Source organism: Triticum aestivum, chromosome 6A (assembly GCF_018294505.1).
Source record: "Triticum aestivum cultivar Chinese Spring chromosome 6A, IWGSC CS RefSeq v2.1, whole genome shotgun sequence".
NCBI classification, from domain to species: Eukaryota; Viridiplantae; Streptophyta; class Magnoliopsida; order Poales; family Poaceae; genus Triticum; species Triticum aestivum.
Window position 1 is genome coordinate 424740824 of NC_057809.1, and position 17916 is coordinate 424758739.

Sequence of the window (17916 nt, forward strand, 5' to 3'; positions counted from 1 at the left end):
TCAAGCCTGGCCTTCTCGCTTCCCTCCTTCTTTGGTCCTTGAATGTCCCAGATGTGAAGCACCCCCTCATGCAGCTCCATGGTTTGAGGGTGCTTCATCACCTCCAGAAGGTAGAGATTGATGACCTTCTCGAAGAACTTGTCCTTGGACGAACTTGATAAAGACATGACAATCTAGATCTGCCAAAAAAATAGCCCAAAACAAGAACAGAGGAGAAACTTGCGATACGGAGGTCAAAATAGTGAAACATACACACATAAACACACACACATAAACACTATTCTGATCACAACCTGTACTGCCTGAGTAACGCGCCTAAACTTCCCTCTGTACGAACCCGACCTTCGGGCTATCTTTGCAATCGTGGCTTCCCCTGCGAATTATTCTGGTTAGTCGTGTTCTATATGATGTTAGTGTAATCTAGAAACGTTTTTTAGCAAGTAAATACCTGTTTTAAATAGGAACCTTGCTCGTTGGCAGATTTTGCTCTCGGGTCGTGATTAAATTGCGTTTTTTGCAATTTTACTTCCTGAGTTGTTCGACCTGAACTTCTTCCAGTGCTAGGTTGAACTTCCGCCAACATTACCCAAATGGGGCTTGCGATATACCGTTGGAAATCTATGAACACCAGTATCATGACCCAAATTCAATTTTTGGCAAAATGTAAGCGGTTTAAGAGCAGTTTTGAAAACCATTTTTCTTCATACAAAAAACGTGAATCGTATTTTTGATCGAATTTCTAAACCGTTTATCGGAATGAGGCAAATAATATGGCGTTGGAAAGCTCCTGCAAAACTACTCCTTCCACATGTTGAAAGTTTTCTCTAATTCCCTACTGTTAAAGAGTAATTTGGAAAATCGTAAAATTTCGCAAATCGAATAGCCGAGTTCGTATTTTCGATGTCATTTATAAATTGCTAATCCAATTGAGGTAAATGATATGGCGTTGGAAAGTTTATGAAAATGCGCTACTTTTTCATGTAGAAATTGTTTTCTAATTTTGAACTGTTTAAGAGTAATTTAGAAAACAGTACAAGTTCCACCGAGTTTATATTTTTTATCTATTTTTTAACCGTACGTCCGAATGCAGCAAATGATATGGCATTGGAAAGCTTGAGGAAATGCGAAACTTTTTGGTATATATTGTTTCTCCTAATTCCTTACTGTTTTAAGTCAATTTTGAAAATGACTAAAAACGTATTTTCACCATAATTTCTACAAAATTTGTCAGAATGGGGCAAATAATATACCGTTCAAAAGTTAAGGAAAATGCAAAACTTTTTATGTTGATGGTTTTCTGTGATTCTTAACCGTTTTCAAGTAATTTCAAAAATGGCGAGATCATTCATTCTGCCTTTATCGTGAAACAGATTCTTCAAAAATGCACCGCGTGAAGAACCTGAACTTCTCGGCATGTCTACTTGAACCTCACTCTGTTTTTTCACGCGCTTTTCTTGCTCATAGTTCTCCATCCACTGCTCGTAGCTCTCCATCCACTCACTGGAATTGAGCAAGTAATATACCGGTGGAAAGCTGATGTAAACACGCAACTTTCTCGTGTTGATCGTTTTTTCATACTCGCGACAATTTTAAAAGTTTTTCATCTCAAATTCATTCACTATAGTAGTCGAACTTCCTACTGTTTTCACGTTGACCTTCTGTGACGTATTTTCGTTTGTAATTTTCTTATCTATTTCGTCAGTGTTACACAAATGATATTCTTTTTGTACAAACCTTTCTCACAATAAATTTTTTAACTTTCTTCGACCGAGGACTTGAACTTGCACAAATGATATTCCCTGTCGTTTTGAAGTAAATTAGAGAAATGACGAGATCATGATTTCTACCTTCATTGCGAATGGAAACGCACTGCGTGAAGTAGTTGAACATCTCGGGCATGTCTGTTTGAACCTCACTCTGTTTCTTACATGTTGTTTTTGCACTGCGTGAAGTAGTTGAACTTCTGGGGCATGTCTGTTTGAACTTCACTCTGTTTCACTTTATTGTATTTTTCTTATATGAAATACACACCAGGTAGTACGTGAACTTCTGGTTGTTATCACTTTGAACTTCTCTCTGGTTTGAGAGAATTATTTTAAAACACAAAAAACAACATATTTTTTTATGTATTTTGGACATCTAAATACATGGTGAACCTCTCTCACAAGAATTTTTTGAACTTTTCCTCACCGAGAACTTGGACTTCTAGCAACCATTTTTTCGTTTACGTGTTATTTTTAAAAGTGCAAAAAATGGTGTTGTGTTTTTTATATTTTGAACAGGTAAATCCTAGGTTTTAATAAACCCCAAACTTCTTTGTTATTTCAATATGAACTTCACCTTTTTATATTTTGAGTAAAGAATTGTATTCAATTTTTATACGGAAAAAATCGAACATGAAAATACAAGGTGAACCTCTCTCGCAAGAATTTGTGAACTTCCCCGGACAGAACACTTGAACTTCTTTCAATAAACCTTTTAAGCTTTTATTTTTCTATACTTTTATTCTCATCTGAAATGCATCCCTTGCGGTACTTGAACTTCTCGTTGTTTTTACTATGAACTTCTGTCACATTTTTGTGTGTGCGTCGAATTACACATAGTTGAAGGTCGGATGTCCATTTTTTGCCATTTTAAAACATGTAATTGGAGGTCGGACGTCCCGCAATATAAATTTTGAACCGTGCACGGAGGTGCACGTGAACTTCTTTCAACAAATCTGAGCACATTTTTCCCATGTGAATTTTGCATACAAACATTTATTTTTGAACTTCTGTTTTTTGTATGTAAGAACTTCTAATTTATTTCAAAAATAATGGAAAAGCATACCCATAGCACAAGCACACCGAACACACGCACACACGACCATCTTATAATATACAAATCCATTTTTCATATAAATTTTGAAATGATTAACTTTTTTAATTTGAACTTCTCGGATTTTAAGAAATAGGGGAAATCCTTTTTAAAAATATTTATTTGACTGCTCCGGCTTTTTATTTGAACTTATCTTTTTTTTTTCTTTAGTACCGGGAAAATACGAGTTTTTCTATCAAATATCGAACCGCTTTGGTTATTCAATTTTAATTCCTAGGTTTTTCAGAAACGTTGAAAATCCTTTTTATATGAATTTGTCACTGCTTCGTTTTTATTTTGAACATCTAGTTTTTTCTTTAGTAGCGGTTACAAATCTGAGTTTTTAGTAACCATTGAACCGCTCCGTTAATTTAATCTGAACTTCTCATTTTTTTTAGAAACAGGAAAATTCATTTCTTTTATAAATTTTGAACTGATCTATTTTAAAAAATTTGAACTTCTTGCTTTTTATGCTTTAGTATAGGAAAATAATTTGATTTTTTCATAAATTTCGAATTAATCCTTTTATTGAAAAAATTTGTGTGAGGAATGCCCCTGAACTTTTTTTATTGCAAACCACCCCATGTTTGGTTTTCGAACATTTTCATTTGTGTTTTCTAAACTTCCTGATCTTTTATTCTCTAAGATCCCAAACTTGTGCAAACTATTTTTTTATTGTTTGTCAAAGCATATTTCTATTTATTTAGTGAGCAAGCTTCTACATTTTGAAAAGTGAGTGTCTATTTTTTTTAATTCACCGAGAGATGGACAAATATAAAAGTTGTAAGTTTTTTAGATAGGCAACCTTTTTTGTGAACATGTATTAAGACCACACACACACTGGAGGACATAGCAACACACACACACACATACAAGAGCACACACGAATGCTCAACAAAAGAAAAAAATCTGAGTGCACACATGTGAGCTCACAACACACATGCAAACACATGAGCACCCACAAAGTGAGCACACACACAGGAGACATCACAGTCCGCACGCACGCACCAAACACACTAGTCTTATTAGTAATTATACTTCATAACGCTCTTTCTTGATTTTGACTTTCATGGAACTCTTCTTTTGAACTTCTAATTCTGAATAAGACTCCAGGCTGTACTTGACTTGACCAAGAGCATCAACGCTAGCCTCGAAGGAGTTCAGCCGAAGAGCCTCTTGAACGTTAGTGCCACTGAAGAAGTTGAATGCAACATATAGACTGCATCAGCAAACCGTTTTCAAAACATAGTCCGGGTTGTTTATGCAAAATGGGCAACCTCTTGTCAGATAATTGCAAAATTGATTCAAGTAGAATACCAGCTACAGCGGCGCTTCCCAGAAACATTGTCTGAAATCTAACGCCCTCCTCATCGCTGAATGCAATCACCTGAGGTAAAACCAAGCAGAAAATGAGCACCATGCTCTGTCATGGTGATATGTTCAGACATTTATAGTGCATATCTGTGATATAAAGACTATGCCATGATAAGTCAAAACACATGACATCTAACAGGATATGAATCCTGAATATAAAAGACAGCTAGAATAACGAAAGCCAAGCGATTGGCCATGTACACGTCTTCGTCAAGATTAGCATGGGAAGGGACAAACGTTTAGCGAAACACTATTAAAACTAGATTCCTTCTGGCCTACATCTATCTTTGTAGCTTGTCTGGTTATCTCATTAAAATAGCAGCAGACCTCATCCCTACTTATCTAATCAGCACCCCAAAAGTTAGATCTAAAACAATTAGGCAATAGACACTGCTAAAAGTTAAAACTTTGCTAACGTCATTTAGTAAAACAAAGAAAAAAACATCCCGATGGATTATGCTGACTAGAAGCAACTAGTGAACAATAACTATTAAAGCACTCTGAAGTAGTGAAATTAAATACACAAGACAAGGGCAAGTTCAGTGCAGATTGGTGTCGTATTTGTGAGACGCATGTGAGTCATCGTGCACCTGTGAGCAATAAGGTTTTAGTGCATAGTGCATACGTAGAAGTTGACAGCTTACCTTAGTGGTATCCATCTCTCAAGTAGCAGAAGTACGACAACAAAAACAAAAAAAGATGGTGTTTTGCAACTGAACTAGACGTCATACTTGTATAAGGGAAATTACTACACGCTTATGCAGGTGCAGAAATCTGAATTATTCAGAGAAGGGAGAAACTCTGAACTTGTAGCTCGATAGAACCCGAACTTCTGCTTTCTTTGTGATTTGGGAGTCTGGGTAAGTTAATATCATTGAGGAGCAGCAGCGTAATAGTATACATTTGTGTACAGATCCAAGAGCATAGCTTTCACAAAACTTATATGAAGATTATCTCCAAAGAAGCAGGGACCAGGGGACTAGTCAGTCGCAGGAGATGCATCAATTGCAGAGTTGAAGCACGCAAATGGAAGATTCTAAGCAGTCCAAGTATTGTTACAGCGAGAGCACTGCCCGATGCAGTTGGAATGGCTGCACACGCACGAGGATCTGGCCCCGATCCAAAGGGAGTGGCCTTGGAAGAGGAGGCACACAACAGTGCGTGGCCTAGCAGCAGCGCGCATGTGGCCTTGGACAGCCGAATCAGATAGATGCAGGGGCGGCGCCGGCGGGAGGCCCGTCCAACCACCAGGCGCAGGCGGCCTTGGACCGAGGTGACGCATCGACGACGGGTCCGGCCCCAGCTTTGGCCGGTGAACTTTGTGCGGCGGCGCAATCGACCTGCAGGAGCATGGTGGGGAGACCTGCATGGGATCCCTCCCATGGGGGGTGGGGGGGATGTGCGTGCTTGTTTTTTTTCATTTGGACGCTCCGATCTCAGGACACCTCATCGACCCTATATATAGCGCTACGATCTAAATAACTATTTTGATCCCAGAATCAGAATAGTGGCACTATATATATGTATATATGTATATATAATGATTTTTTCCTTGCGGGACAAATCTTTGGGAAGAATACAGAGTCGGGAAAGTCCACGAGGGCCCCACAAGCTTGGGTGGCGTGCCCCAGGGGTGGGGGGCTACCGAAGCTTGTGGCCCCCTCATGAACTTTCCTGACTATTTTTTATTTTTCATAATTCTTATATATTCTGAAACGAACAAAAAGTATTTTTATGTAATTTTCGGAGTCAGTTTACTTACGGTATCACATACCTATTCGTTTTTCAGGATTCTGGAGTGCTTCGGAAGGTTTCATTTAGAATTTTAGATATTCCTTTGGAGTAGTTTCTTGAATAATATTGGTTTCAACGTTAATGAGGTACCTACAATATAATGTTTAATTTGTTGCCCATTAAAGACCTTTGGAATTGTGCCTTCGGCATTGTTGATCTTGGTGGCTTTGGAGCGATAAAATTCTTCGACGATATAAGGACTTTCTCATTTGAAGAGAAGTTTACCTACAAAATATCTATAGTAAGAATTGTACAACATAACTTTAACACCTACATTAAATTCTCGCTTTTGGATTCTTTTATCGAGCCAACTTTTAACCATTTCTTCAAATAACTTAGCATTCTCGTAAGTTTGTGTTCTCCACTCATCCAGCGAGCTAACATCAAATAATCTTTTTTCACCGGCAAGTTTGAAATCATAATTAAGTTCTTTAATTGCCCATTAAGCCTTATGTTCTAACACAAGAGGTAAATGACATGCTTTCTCATAAACCATTTTATATGGGGACATGCCCATTGGGTTTCCTTAGCAACATTAAGGATTGGCCACCTTGCTGCACCTTGCTACTTTTGTTACTTGTTACCAATTATCTTGATATCAAAATTATCTTACAACATTTGTAGAGAATACCTTACTGAAAACCGCCTATCAATTCCTTCTGCTCCTCATTGGTTTCGATACTCTTACTTATCAAAAGGGCTACGATTGATCCCCTATACTTGTGGGTTATCAGACCCCCACATCATGATCAGGGAAACAATATCACGAAACCAACCTTCAATACCTACATTCAAGGCTGATCTCATCGATCTGCACCTGAACCAATCTACATATCTCATATTCAATCACCGAATCTATCACCACACAACGTAGGATCCGATTCCACTGTTGTAACATGCGGTACACTATGCTAGCCCAAAATAAAAAAAGTTTCTATAGCACACCCAAAAACATGCTGCTAGAAATAGATCACGGGATCAAATTTACCACTAGATGCGCATTCACCACAACGGAAGTAGAGTTGGTGATGAACGTAGTCGATCAGAAGAGTTGTCTCGTCCTTGTGTAGCCGATCTCTCGCGAACAGCTCCTCGCGGATCCGTCTAATGGCTCCTTGCGGTTCCCTCGAACGGTTTGTCCTAGCACCACAGATGCGATGCCTCCAAGGTATCCACACGTACGAGGAGCAGCATTGGGTGGCGGACTGCTAGGTCCAGTCGCGTGATACGGAGGCATGGGAAGTGGCAGCAGCTGTGGAGGGGGGGAATATCAACCCTAAGTGGTGCGCTCACTCTCCTTTATATATGCCTCCGAGGTGGTCTCAACACTTGAGGCCCACTAGGAGCCTACACTCATTTTCCACTCGAATCTAATTTGAATGGGTTGCTGCCCCTTAAGTGGCACATGGGCTGTTACACCCTATGGGTTCACGTACACATGAACACAACCCAAGTCATTGGTAGCGGCTCCTAGAAAAACGTGCCAACTCTCGTGCATGCGTAAAGTCATTTGATAAACCTTGACAATATGTCATATGTAACATTCCTTTTGCCTTACAATACTGTTGTCGAGCTCAAGGCGAGTACATGTCACCCATGTGGTAGCTCGACCTCACTTTTCGAAGTAGTGATACAGATTCCCGAACCGGGTTAACACTTTGTAACACCCCAAGTATCATGCTACAGTAAACCCCTGGGTTTAATCTAATCTTTTTGGCTAAACAATGCATGATCATCTTTGATCCTATCTCATTTCAATTTCCACTTGAATTCAAATTCCATTACTAAGTGAAATTCAAACTTTCACAAACATGAGAGCTAAAATGTTCTTCTTGTGGCAAATATTCATTGGTTACTATTGGTGGTGAATCAACATTTTTATAAGGTGTTTCACTGCCCTAAACTAAATAAAACAGTGTCCTAGTTGATAATTTTATTGCCTTTCTAATTGGTAAAAATACTAAACTACTTTAATTTTGTGCCAAGTTAATTATAGTAGTGGACTAAGTTAAAATGGTATTTTAGGTGCAAGATTAGTTTTTTATAAAACTATTTTGCTTTCTGAAAATAAAAGACAACGAAAAAGTTGTTTTTTAAAAAAAAGTAAAAGAAGAGGTGAGAGAGAGAGCGCCCCCTGCCTTCCTTGGGCCTTGGCCCACCCAAGTCGGCCCAACCCACCTGGCCAGGCTCAACCGGGCACCCACCTCCCATAACCCCCCCCCCTCACTACCCCGTGACCTAACCCACGTCGCCCCACTCCTACTCCCGCACGATCCCCTCGACCCCCCTCGCTCCTCTCCGCAACCTGACCCGATCTGGATCGGGATCGGATGAACCACCCCGACCCCATCACCGTCGCTCCCCTCGCCACCACCTCGACCCCGCGCCCCCTCTCCTCCCGCGCGGCATCGCTCGATCCCGTGCCGCCTAGCGCCCTTCCCCGACGCCGCCCCGCCGCTTGCTCCATCCCGCCGCCTCGACGCGTCGGGCTCTATCGCCGGATCGCCTCACCGCCTCGCCTCCTCCACGACGCGCCCTAGCGCTCGTCGCCCCGACCTCATCACCCCCGACCCGAGCGTCGTCGTCGGTCGTCGCCCCGTCCTCGTCCTCCTCCCCGCCGGCCTCCTCAACCCTCGCCACCCCCTCCACCTTCCCGAGTCGCCCCGACCTCCCCTATGAGCTCTCGCGGCTGCTCCCCCTCTCCCTTCCCTCGATTACTGTCGTAGGCCTTGCCCTGCTCTCTGGTTTGCTCGAACTCGCGCAGTGCCGCCGTCCCCGTAGCTCACCCGAATGTCGCTCGCCGCGCCCGCCAGGGTGCTTCCCAGCTGCGTCGGGGCTCGCCGCCTGCTACTTCAATTGCCCGCCGCCCCGCTGACCATGCTCCGTCGCGCCAGCGTCGCCGCCTCCCGGTGCCGCACAGACCCGCGCGTCCCCTGTTGCCGCTCTTCCCTCTTCCCCCGCCTCACTCGCGACGGTCCGGTGGCCCCGCCTCTCCACCGATCGCCCCTGTCACCACCGCGCCCCTCCTGGCGCCTGCCTCGCCGGGCCTCGCCCCCTCTGGCCCGCGCGCGCTGCGCCGCTCGAAGCCGCGACTGAGTTGGGCGGGTGCCCAGGCGGGTTCGCCCCGCACACGGCGCCCCTTACGCCCGCCCAATAAGGCCATGTGCCACTGACCGAGCGGGCCCATGCCCTGAAAGCAAAACAAAACAAAATATGTATAAATAAAAATAAAAATAATTTAATTAATTAATTAACCCTGTTAATTAACCCTAATTAATTATGTTTAATTAACCTAATTGCATATTAATCTAATTAAACATGTTTAGTTAAAATGTGTCTATGACAGACGGGCCCCCACTGCCCTGTTTGACCAGCCAATGGTCATTGTTGACTGATGATGTCATGCTGATGCAATATTTACCTTTTAGTTAATAATAATTTTAGAAACCATTTTATACTTGTAAAAATCATAGTAAATAAACCGTAGCTCGGATCGAAAAACTTTATACATGAAAGTTGCTCAGAATGACGAGACGAATCCGAATACGCCCTCCGTTAGTCTAGCACACGTCTCTAGCATAGCAAACCTTGAACTTTTCCCCTCCGGTTCATCTGTCTGACAGACGTCCGGAACCGGGAAAACCTTCCCGGATGTTCCCCCCTTCGCCAGTATCGCCTAGTACTGCGTTAGCTCACCCCTGGCACCGCAATTTGCCTTGTTATATTTTGTGATGCTTGTTTGCCCCGTATTTATTGTTTCTCCCCCCTATTCTTCTCTGGTAGACCCCGAGACCGACGTTGATGCGACTAAGTACGACTACATCCCCGACGACCCCTCCTTGCCAGAGCAACCAGGCAAGCAAACCCCCTTGAGCATTCCGATATCGCCCATTTCTTTCCCTCTCATGCTTGCATTAGAACTGCTACTGCTTTCTGTATGATCCTACTCTGATGCATAGCCTGTTGTTGTTACCTGCTTTCATACCTTACCTACTTATCCTAAACTGCTTAGTATAGGATGGTTAGTGATCCATGAGTGACCCCCACCTTGTCCCAGTTGCCCCGCTTTATGTTCGATGACTCGATCAACGTGATCGACGTCCAGGCCCCGACACCGCACATCACCCCTCGTAGTTGTATGACTCTGCAGAGTTACCATCGAGTGCCGAGGGTGGAACCTCTTACATCACTCCTGATGAGATCTCCGTAGTGTAGCTTTACGGTTGAGGTCATCGAGGGTGATTTCCTCCTTAACCACTTCCATTACGGCTCTGTCGTGCAACCCATCAAACGTGAACCTCGAGGGTGGATCCTCTTACGTTCACCTTGATGACAACATTGAGTGGAATTCACCGGGGGTGATTCCTCGGGTTTTCCCCTTGGTGTTAGACACACAGTTACTATGGTTACTATGACTTTGCACTTAACCATGACACTAAAGACGGGTCGACCCTGAGTGGTACCCACGCGAGCTTAATTGCGAGTGATGTGGAGTCGGGTTGGACTGTGTAAGCGCCTGCCTTGTTGAAGGAGGTAGCTAGGTCTGCTCACCGGCCGCCCACGCAATGTGCAGGAGTTCCCGGGGAGATGGCCCATGACCCCTGGGGGCATAGGTTTAGTCCGGCGTGCTGGCCTCTCTATTAAGCCTAAGTCAGGTTGCGGCGTATTGTTTGGCCGAGGCCGGGCATGACCCAGGAAAGTGTGTCCAGCCGGAGTTAATCGAGCGTGGTGGATAAGTTGGTGCACCCCTGCAGGGAAGAAAACATCTATCGATAGCCTGTCCTACGATAACGGACACTTGGAGTTGTATCCTGATCGATACAACTAGAACCGAATACTTGTGATGAGAACTGGATGATGATGAGACTTGGATATGAGATGATAACTGGATAGTATGGCTCTGGGATTGCTTTCTCGCAGGGAGTCGAGAAAGGATCTCTGGCCGAGGTTGATAACTCTACTGCTACTTTACTTTATGTTACTCTACTCCCTCCTGTTGGTGTAAGATGGTGGTTTCCAGAAGATGCTAGTCTTCGATAGGCTAGGCTTTCCCCTTCCCTTCTGGCATTCTGCAGTTTAGTCCACAGATACAACCCATTCCTTTGATACAAATGCATACCTAGTTTAGATCTGATGTAAGTCTTGCCAGTACTTTGGATGAGTACTCACGATCGCTTTGCTACTTCTTTTCCCCCATACCCGATTGTTGCGACTAGATGACGGAGCCCAGGAGCCAGACGACGCCACCGATGACTACTACTACCCGGAGGATGCCTACTACTACGTGAAGACCCCCGACGACTAGGAGTAGTTAGGAGGCTCCCAGACAGGAGGCCTTGCCTTTTCTATCATTGTTGCTTTTGTGCTAGCCTTCTTAAGGCAATCTTGTCTAACCTATGTCTGTACTCAGATATTGTTGCTTCCGCTGACTCTTGTGTATTCAAGCTTATGTATTCGAGCCCTCGAGGCCCCTGGCTTGTAATATAAAGCTTGTACTATTTTAATTTGTGTCTAGAGTTGTGTTGTGATATCTTCCTGTGAGTCCTTGATCTTGATCGTACGCATTTGCGTGTATGATTAGTGTACGATTGAATTGAGGGCATCACAAGTTGGTATCAGAGCCGACTGCCTGTAGGTAGCCCCCTTTCCAACTCCTTGGCCGAAGTTGAGTCTAGTCACTGAAAAACTTTTACTAACATTGGCAGTGTGTCTTACGGGCCCACGTCGCCATTGGGTGGTATTAGGATCTTTTACTCCTCGTATATACTCTAGGATTCTGATCTCTCTTCTATTAAGGTTAAACATTTTACTAACTCCGACATTAGGTTCTCGTACCCACTTCCTCCCAGAGAGCCCCGACATTACCGATGACTGCCTGCTTCGCCAGAAGATTCTGCGGATACTCCTCAATGTTTCTTGAGACTCTGTGCCCACTGCCTTACAGTTCCTGACCACTGGTAATCCTCGTGAATAACCTCCTTGCCGCTTGTACCTTCTTATCCAGTTGCTCCTATTATTACAAGATGTACCCTCCGTTGTTTCGAGAATCCTTTGTGCCTTCTGCTTTGCGGCTCCTTTTTGCACTACGAATAATTCACTAAACCCATTCATCCCCAGTTGTTCATATGCTTTCCAAAATACTTGGAAATACGATGTGATCTTCCGAAAATCCTCTGCAACCTATTGCTCTTGATTCTCCTTGCCTGCTTGCATTAGGATTAATTCCATATGTCTAGCAATATTCTTTAAAATTCTTTGTGGTAGTCATTCTATTCCTACGGATTCAACGTGTGAGCGAATACTCGCAATCATCAAAAAATCCTTGGAAATTTGACATCGCTCCGGTTATGAGCTAGTTCTTGCCCAATCAAGATTTGATTGGGTGCACCTTTAAGTCTATTCAACTTACTCATCTTTTGATCAGAGCCTCTGCTTCTGATCCTTCGACTTGAAATCGTAATTCCTTTGTATTCAAGCTTTGAAGTTATCCAGTTATATCTATAACCCGATGCCTTTGCAATCTTTCTTCTTCTGGGTGGGTATCGATACTCACATCAGATCTTTTATGGACCGCCATATTCTTGGTTGGATTATTATCCGACAGTGTCCTTCATATTCTTTAAACTTGTGAGTTTTGCCCTGACACATAATGCCTGTGGTAAATTCTATCATCTCCTTTTGTTAACCATGCTCTTCTTTCGAGCTGGTATATTTTAGTCCTGAAGTTAGTGGTATATGTTCCCAAGATACCCCTACGGGTTGAACCTACGTCTTCCCTAATCCATGTGAACTCGAAAGAGATGTGAGTCATACTCTTCTGGTGCTTCACCAGACAAATCTTTCGCACTACAAATTCTTCGAAAACGAGGAGTGAATGAAAGGTTATGCATTGAAGAAGTGGGAGTCGACCTTGAACCTTTGTGTTCATGCCCATGGACCCGATGTAGAACTTATCATGGAAGCTTCTTGTGATAATAATAATCCCCTTGTTATAAGTTCATCTGGTATCTATATTTGGTCCTTTGCAACCGTGGTTCTGACCATGATTGTTCCCCTTTGATTCCATTTCTCGGACAAGTTCACGCACTTGTCTCCTGCAGATCAATGCAACTCCACAACCTCTATTTTGATCTCCCTTCAAGTATTACCCTCCGGTATCTCGAGAATATCAAAGAACTGTGTTGCTTCCTATGAGTCTTCATCTAGTATTGCTTCTCACCGATTTCAGTTTTCCCCGGGATCTGAGTTGTTTATCACTCGAGAACGCCGACAAGTGAATCGATGCCACACTCTGATTCTATAACTCTAAGTAATTTTTGTTGCTTACGAGTTTAATAAACCTTCAAGTCATTCCTACCCTGATCGGCTATATCATTATCGTGCTAAATTTTAACTGTGCTACATGGTCCTTCTTCCTAGAGTACAATTTTCGAGGATGAGCTAAGCTTACGTTGATCTTCCTCATCTTATCATTTCACCTCGAACAACAAGCTTGACTTCGATCTTGTGTCGAATCCGTGGTTCTCATAGCCTTTCACTTCATCCTTCCTTTTCTGCTCGATGGCATGTTCTTAGTGTTGGGGAACGTAGTAATTTCAAAAAAATTCCTACGCACACGCAAGATCATGGTGATGCATAGCAACGAGAGGGGAGAGTATGATCTACGTACCCTTGTAGATCGACAACGGAAGCGTTTGGTTGATGTAGTCGTACGTCTCCACGGCCCGACCGATCAAGCACCGAAACTACGGCACCTCCGAGTTCTAGCACACGTTCAGCTCGATGACGATCCCCGGACTCCGATCCAGCAAAGTGTCGGGGAAGAGTTCCGTCAGCACGACGGCGTGGTGACGATCTTGATGCACTACCGTCGCAGGGCTTCGCCTAAGCACCGCTACAATATTATTGAGGACTATGGTGGAAGGGGGCACCGCACACGGCTAAGAATATGATCACGTGGATCAACTTGTGTGTCTAGGGGTGCCCCCTGCCCCCGTATATAAAGGAGCAAGGGGAGGAGGCCGGCCGGCCCTATAGGCGCGCCAAGGAGGAGTCCTCCTCCTAGTAGGAGTAGGACTCCTACTAGGAGGGGGAAGGAAGTGGGGAGGGAGAGGGAAAGGGGGGCGCCGCCCCCCTCTCCTAGTCCAATTCGGACCAGGGGGGAGGAGGCGCGCGGCCCACCTTTGGCTGCCCCTCTCTCTTCCACTAAGGCCCATATGGCCCATTACTTCTCCCGGGGGGGGTTCCGGTAACCCTCCGGCTCTCCGGTTTTCTCCGAAATCACCCGGAACACTTCCGGTGTCCGAATATAGCCGTCCAATATATCAATCTTTATGTCTCGACCATTTCGAGACTCCTCGTCATGTCCGTGATCACATCCGGGACTCCGAACTAACTTCGGTACATCAAAACTCATAAACTCATAATATAACTGTCATCGAAACCTTAAGCGTGCGGACCCTACGGGTTCGAGAACAATGTAGACATGACCGAGACACGTCTCCGGTCAATAACCAATAGCGGAACCTGGATGCTCATATTGGCTCCTACATATTCTACGAAGATCTTTATCGGTCAGACCGCATAACAACATACGTTGTTCCCTTTGTCATCGGTATGTTACTTGCCCGAGATTCGATCGTCGGTATCTCAATACCTAGTTCAATCTCGTTACCGGCAAGTCTCTTTACTCGTTCCGTAATACATCATCTCGCAACTAACTCATTAGTTGCAATGCTTGCAAGGCTTATGTGATGTGCATTACCGAGAGGGCCCAGAGATACCTCTCCGACAATCGGAGTGACAAATCCTAATCTCGAAATACGCCAACCCAACATGTACCTTTGGAGACACCTGTAGAGCACCTTTATAATCACCCATTTACGTTGTGACGTTTGGTAGCACACAAAGTGTTCCTCCGGCAAACGGGAGTTGCATAATCTCATAGTCATAGGAACATGTATAAGTCATGAAGAAAGCAATAGCAACATACTAAACGATCGGGTGCTAAGCTAATGGAATGGGTCATGTCAATCAGATCATTCACCTAATGATGTGATCCCGTTAATCAAATAACAACTCTTTGTTCATGGTTAGGAAACATAACCATCTTTGATTAACGAGCTAGTCAAGTAGAGGCATACTAGTGACACTCTGTTTGTCTATGTATTCACACATGTATTATGTTTCCGGTTAATACAATTCTAGCATGAATAATAAACATTTATCATGATATAAGGAAATAAATAATAACTTTATTATTGCCTCTAGGGCATATTTCCTTCAGTCTCCCACTTGCACTAGAGTCAATAATCTAGATTACACAGTAATGATTCTAACACCCATGGAGCTTTGGTGTTGATCATGTTTTGCTCGTGGAAGAGGCTTAGTCAACGGGTCTGCAACATTCAGATCCGTATGTATCTTGCAAATCTCTATGTCTCCCACCTGGACTAGATCCCGGATGGAATTGAAGCGTCTCTTGATGTGCTTGGTTCTCTTGTGAAATCTGGATTCCTTTGCCAAGGCAATTGCACCAGTATTGTCACAAAAGATTTTCATTGGACCCGATGCACTAGGTATGACACCTAGATCGGATATGAACTCCTTCATCCAGACTCCTTCATTTGCTGCTTCCGAAGCAGCTATGTACTCCGCTTCACATGTAGATCCCGCTACAACGCTTTGTTTAGAACTGCACCAACTGACAGCTCCACCGTTTAATGTAAACACGTATCCGGTTTGCGATTTAGAATCGTCCGGATCAGTGTCAAAGCTTGCATCAACGTAACCTTTTACGATGAGCTCTTTGTCACCTCCATATATGAGAAACATATCCTTAGTCCTTTTCAGGTATTTCAGGATGTTCTTGACCGCTGTCCAGTGATCCACTCCTGGATCACTTTGGTACCTCCCTGCTAGACTTATAGCAAGGCACACATCAGGTCTGGTACACAGCATTGCATACATGATAGAGCCTATGGCTGAAGCATAGGGAACATCTTTCATTTTCTCTCTATCTTCTGCAGTGGTCGGGCATTGAGTCTTACTCAACTTCACACCTTGTAACACAGGCAAGAACCCTTTCTTTGCTTGATCCATTTTGAACTTCTTCAAAACTTTGTCAAGGTATGTGCTTTGTGAAAGTCCAATTAAGCGTCTTGATCTATCTCTATAGATCTTAATGCCTAATATGTAAGCAGCTTCACCGAGGTCTTTCATTGAAAAACTCTTATTCAAGTATCCCTTTATGCTATCCAGAAATTCTATATCATTTCCAATTAGTAATATGTCATCCACATATAATATCAGAAATGCTACAGAGCTCCCACTCACTTTCTTGTAAATACAGGCTTCTCCAAAAGTCTGTATAAAACCAAATGCTTTGATCACACTATCAAAGCGTTTATTCCAACTCCGAGAGGCTTGCACCAGTCCATAAATGGATCGCTGGAGCTTGCACACTTTGTTAGCTCCCTTTGGATCGACAAAACCTTCTGGTTGCATCATATACAACTCTTCTTCCAGAAATCCATTCAGGAATGCAGTTTTGACATCCATCTGCCAAATTTCATAATCATAAAATGCGGCAATTGCTAACATGATTCGGACAGACTTAAGCATCGCTACGGGTGAGAAGGTCTCATCGTAGTCAATCCCTTGAACTTGCCGAAAACCTTTTGCGACAAGTCGAGCTTTGTAGACAGTAATATTACCGTCAGCGTCAGTCTTCTTCTTGAAGATCCATTTATTCTCAATTGCTTGCCGATCATCGGGCAAGTCAACCAAAGTCCATACTTTGTTCTCATACATGGATCCCATCTCAGATTTCATGGCTTCAAGCCATTTTGCGGAATCTGGGCTCACCATCGCTTCTTCATAGTTCGTAGGTTCATCATGATCTAGTAGCATGACTTCCAGAACAGGATTACCGTACCACTCTGGCGCGGATCTCACTCTGGTTGATCTACGAGGTTCAGTAGTATCTTGTTCTGAAGTTTCATGATCATCATCATTAGCTTCCTCACTAACTGGTGTAGGTGTCACTGAAACAGTTTTCTGTGATGCACTACTTTCCAATAAGGGAGCAGGTACAGTTACCTCGTCAAGTTCTACTTTCCTCCCACTCACTTCTTTCGAGAGAAACTCCTTCTCCAGAAAGTTTCCGAATTTAGCAACAAAAGTCTTGCCTTCGGATCTGTGATAGAAGGTGTATCCAATAGTTTCCTTTGGATATCCTATGAAGACACATTTCTCCGATTTGGGTTCGAGCTTATCAGGTTGAAGCTTTTTCACATAAGCATCGCAGCCCCAAACTTTCAGAAACGACAACTTTGGTTTCTTGCCAAACCATAGTTCATAAGGCGTCGTCTCAACGGATTTTGATGGTGCCCTATTTAACGTGAATGCGGCCGTCTCTAGAGCGTATCCCCAAAACGATAGCGGTAAATCAGTAAGAGACATCATAGATCGCACCATATCTAGTAAAGTACGATTACGACGTTCGGACACACCATTACGCTGTGGTGTTCCGGGTGGCGTGAGTTGCGAAACTATTCCGCATTGTTTCAAATGTACACCAAACTCGTAACTCAAATATTCTCCTCCACGATCAGATCGTAGAAACTTTATTTTCTTGTTACGATGATTTTCAACTTCACTCTGAAATTCTTTGAACTTTTCAAACGTTTCAGACTTATGTTTCATTAAGTAGATATACCCATATCTGCTTAAGTCATCTGTGAAGGTGAGAAAATAACGATATCCGCCACGAGCCTCAATATTCATCGGACCACATACATCTGTATGTATGATTTCCAACAAATCTGTTGCTCTCTCCATAGTACCGGAGAACGGTGTTTTAGTCATCTTGCCCATGAGGCACGGTTCGCA

General features: G+C 43.5%; 1 protein-coding gene across 2 annotated transcripts; it reads right to left on the reverse strand.

Moving 5' to 3' along the window:
* Positions 1 to 3663: 3663 nt before the first annotated feature.
* Positions 3664 to 5619, reverse strand: LOC123130687 (uncharacterized). Of its 2 annotated transcripts, XM_044550511.1 has the most exons (3): positions 5290 to 5619; positions 4174 to 4243; positions 3664 to 4048 (listed from the first exon to the last, which is right to left on the reverse strand). In XM_044550511.1, exons 1-3 carry the CDS (start codon positions 5611 to 5613, stop codon positions 4017 to 4019), a joined length of 426 nt encoding a protein of 141 aa, XP_044406446.1. In that variant the 5' UTR covers positions 5614 to 5619; the 3' UTR covers positions 3664 to 4016. The 2 variants fall into 2 exon arrangements, with proteins under 2 accessions (XP_044406446.1, XP_044406445.1); XM_044550510.1 differs by having other exon boundaries at positions 3664 to 4243.
* Positions 5620 to 17916: the final 12297 nt, after the last annotated feature.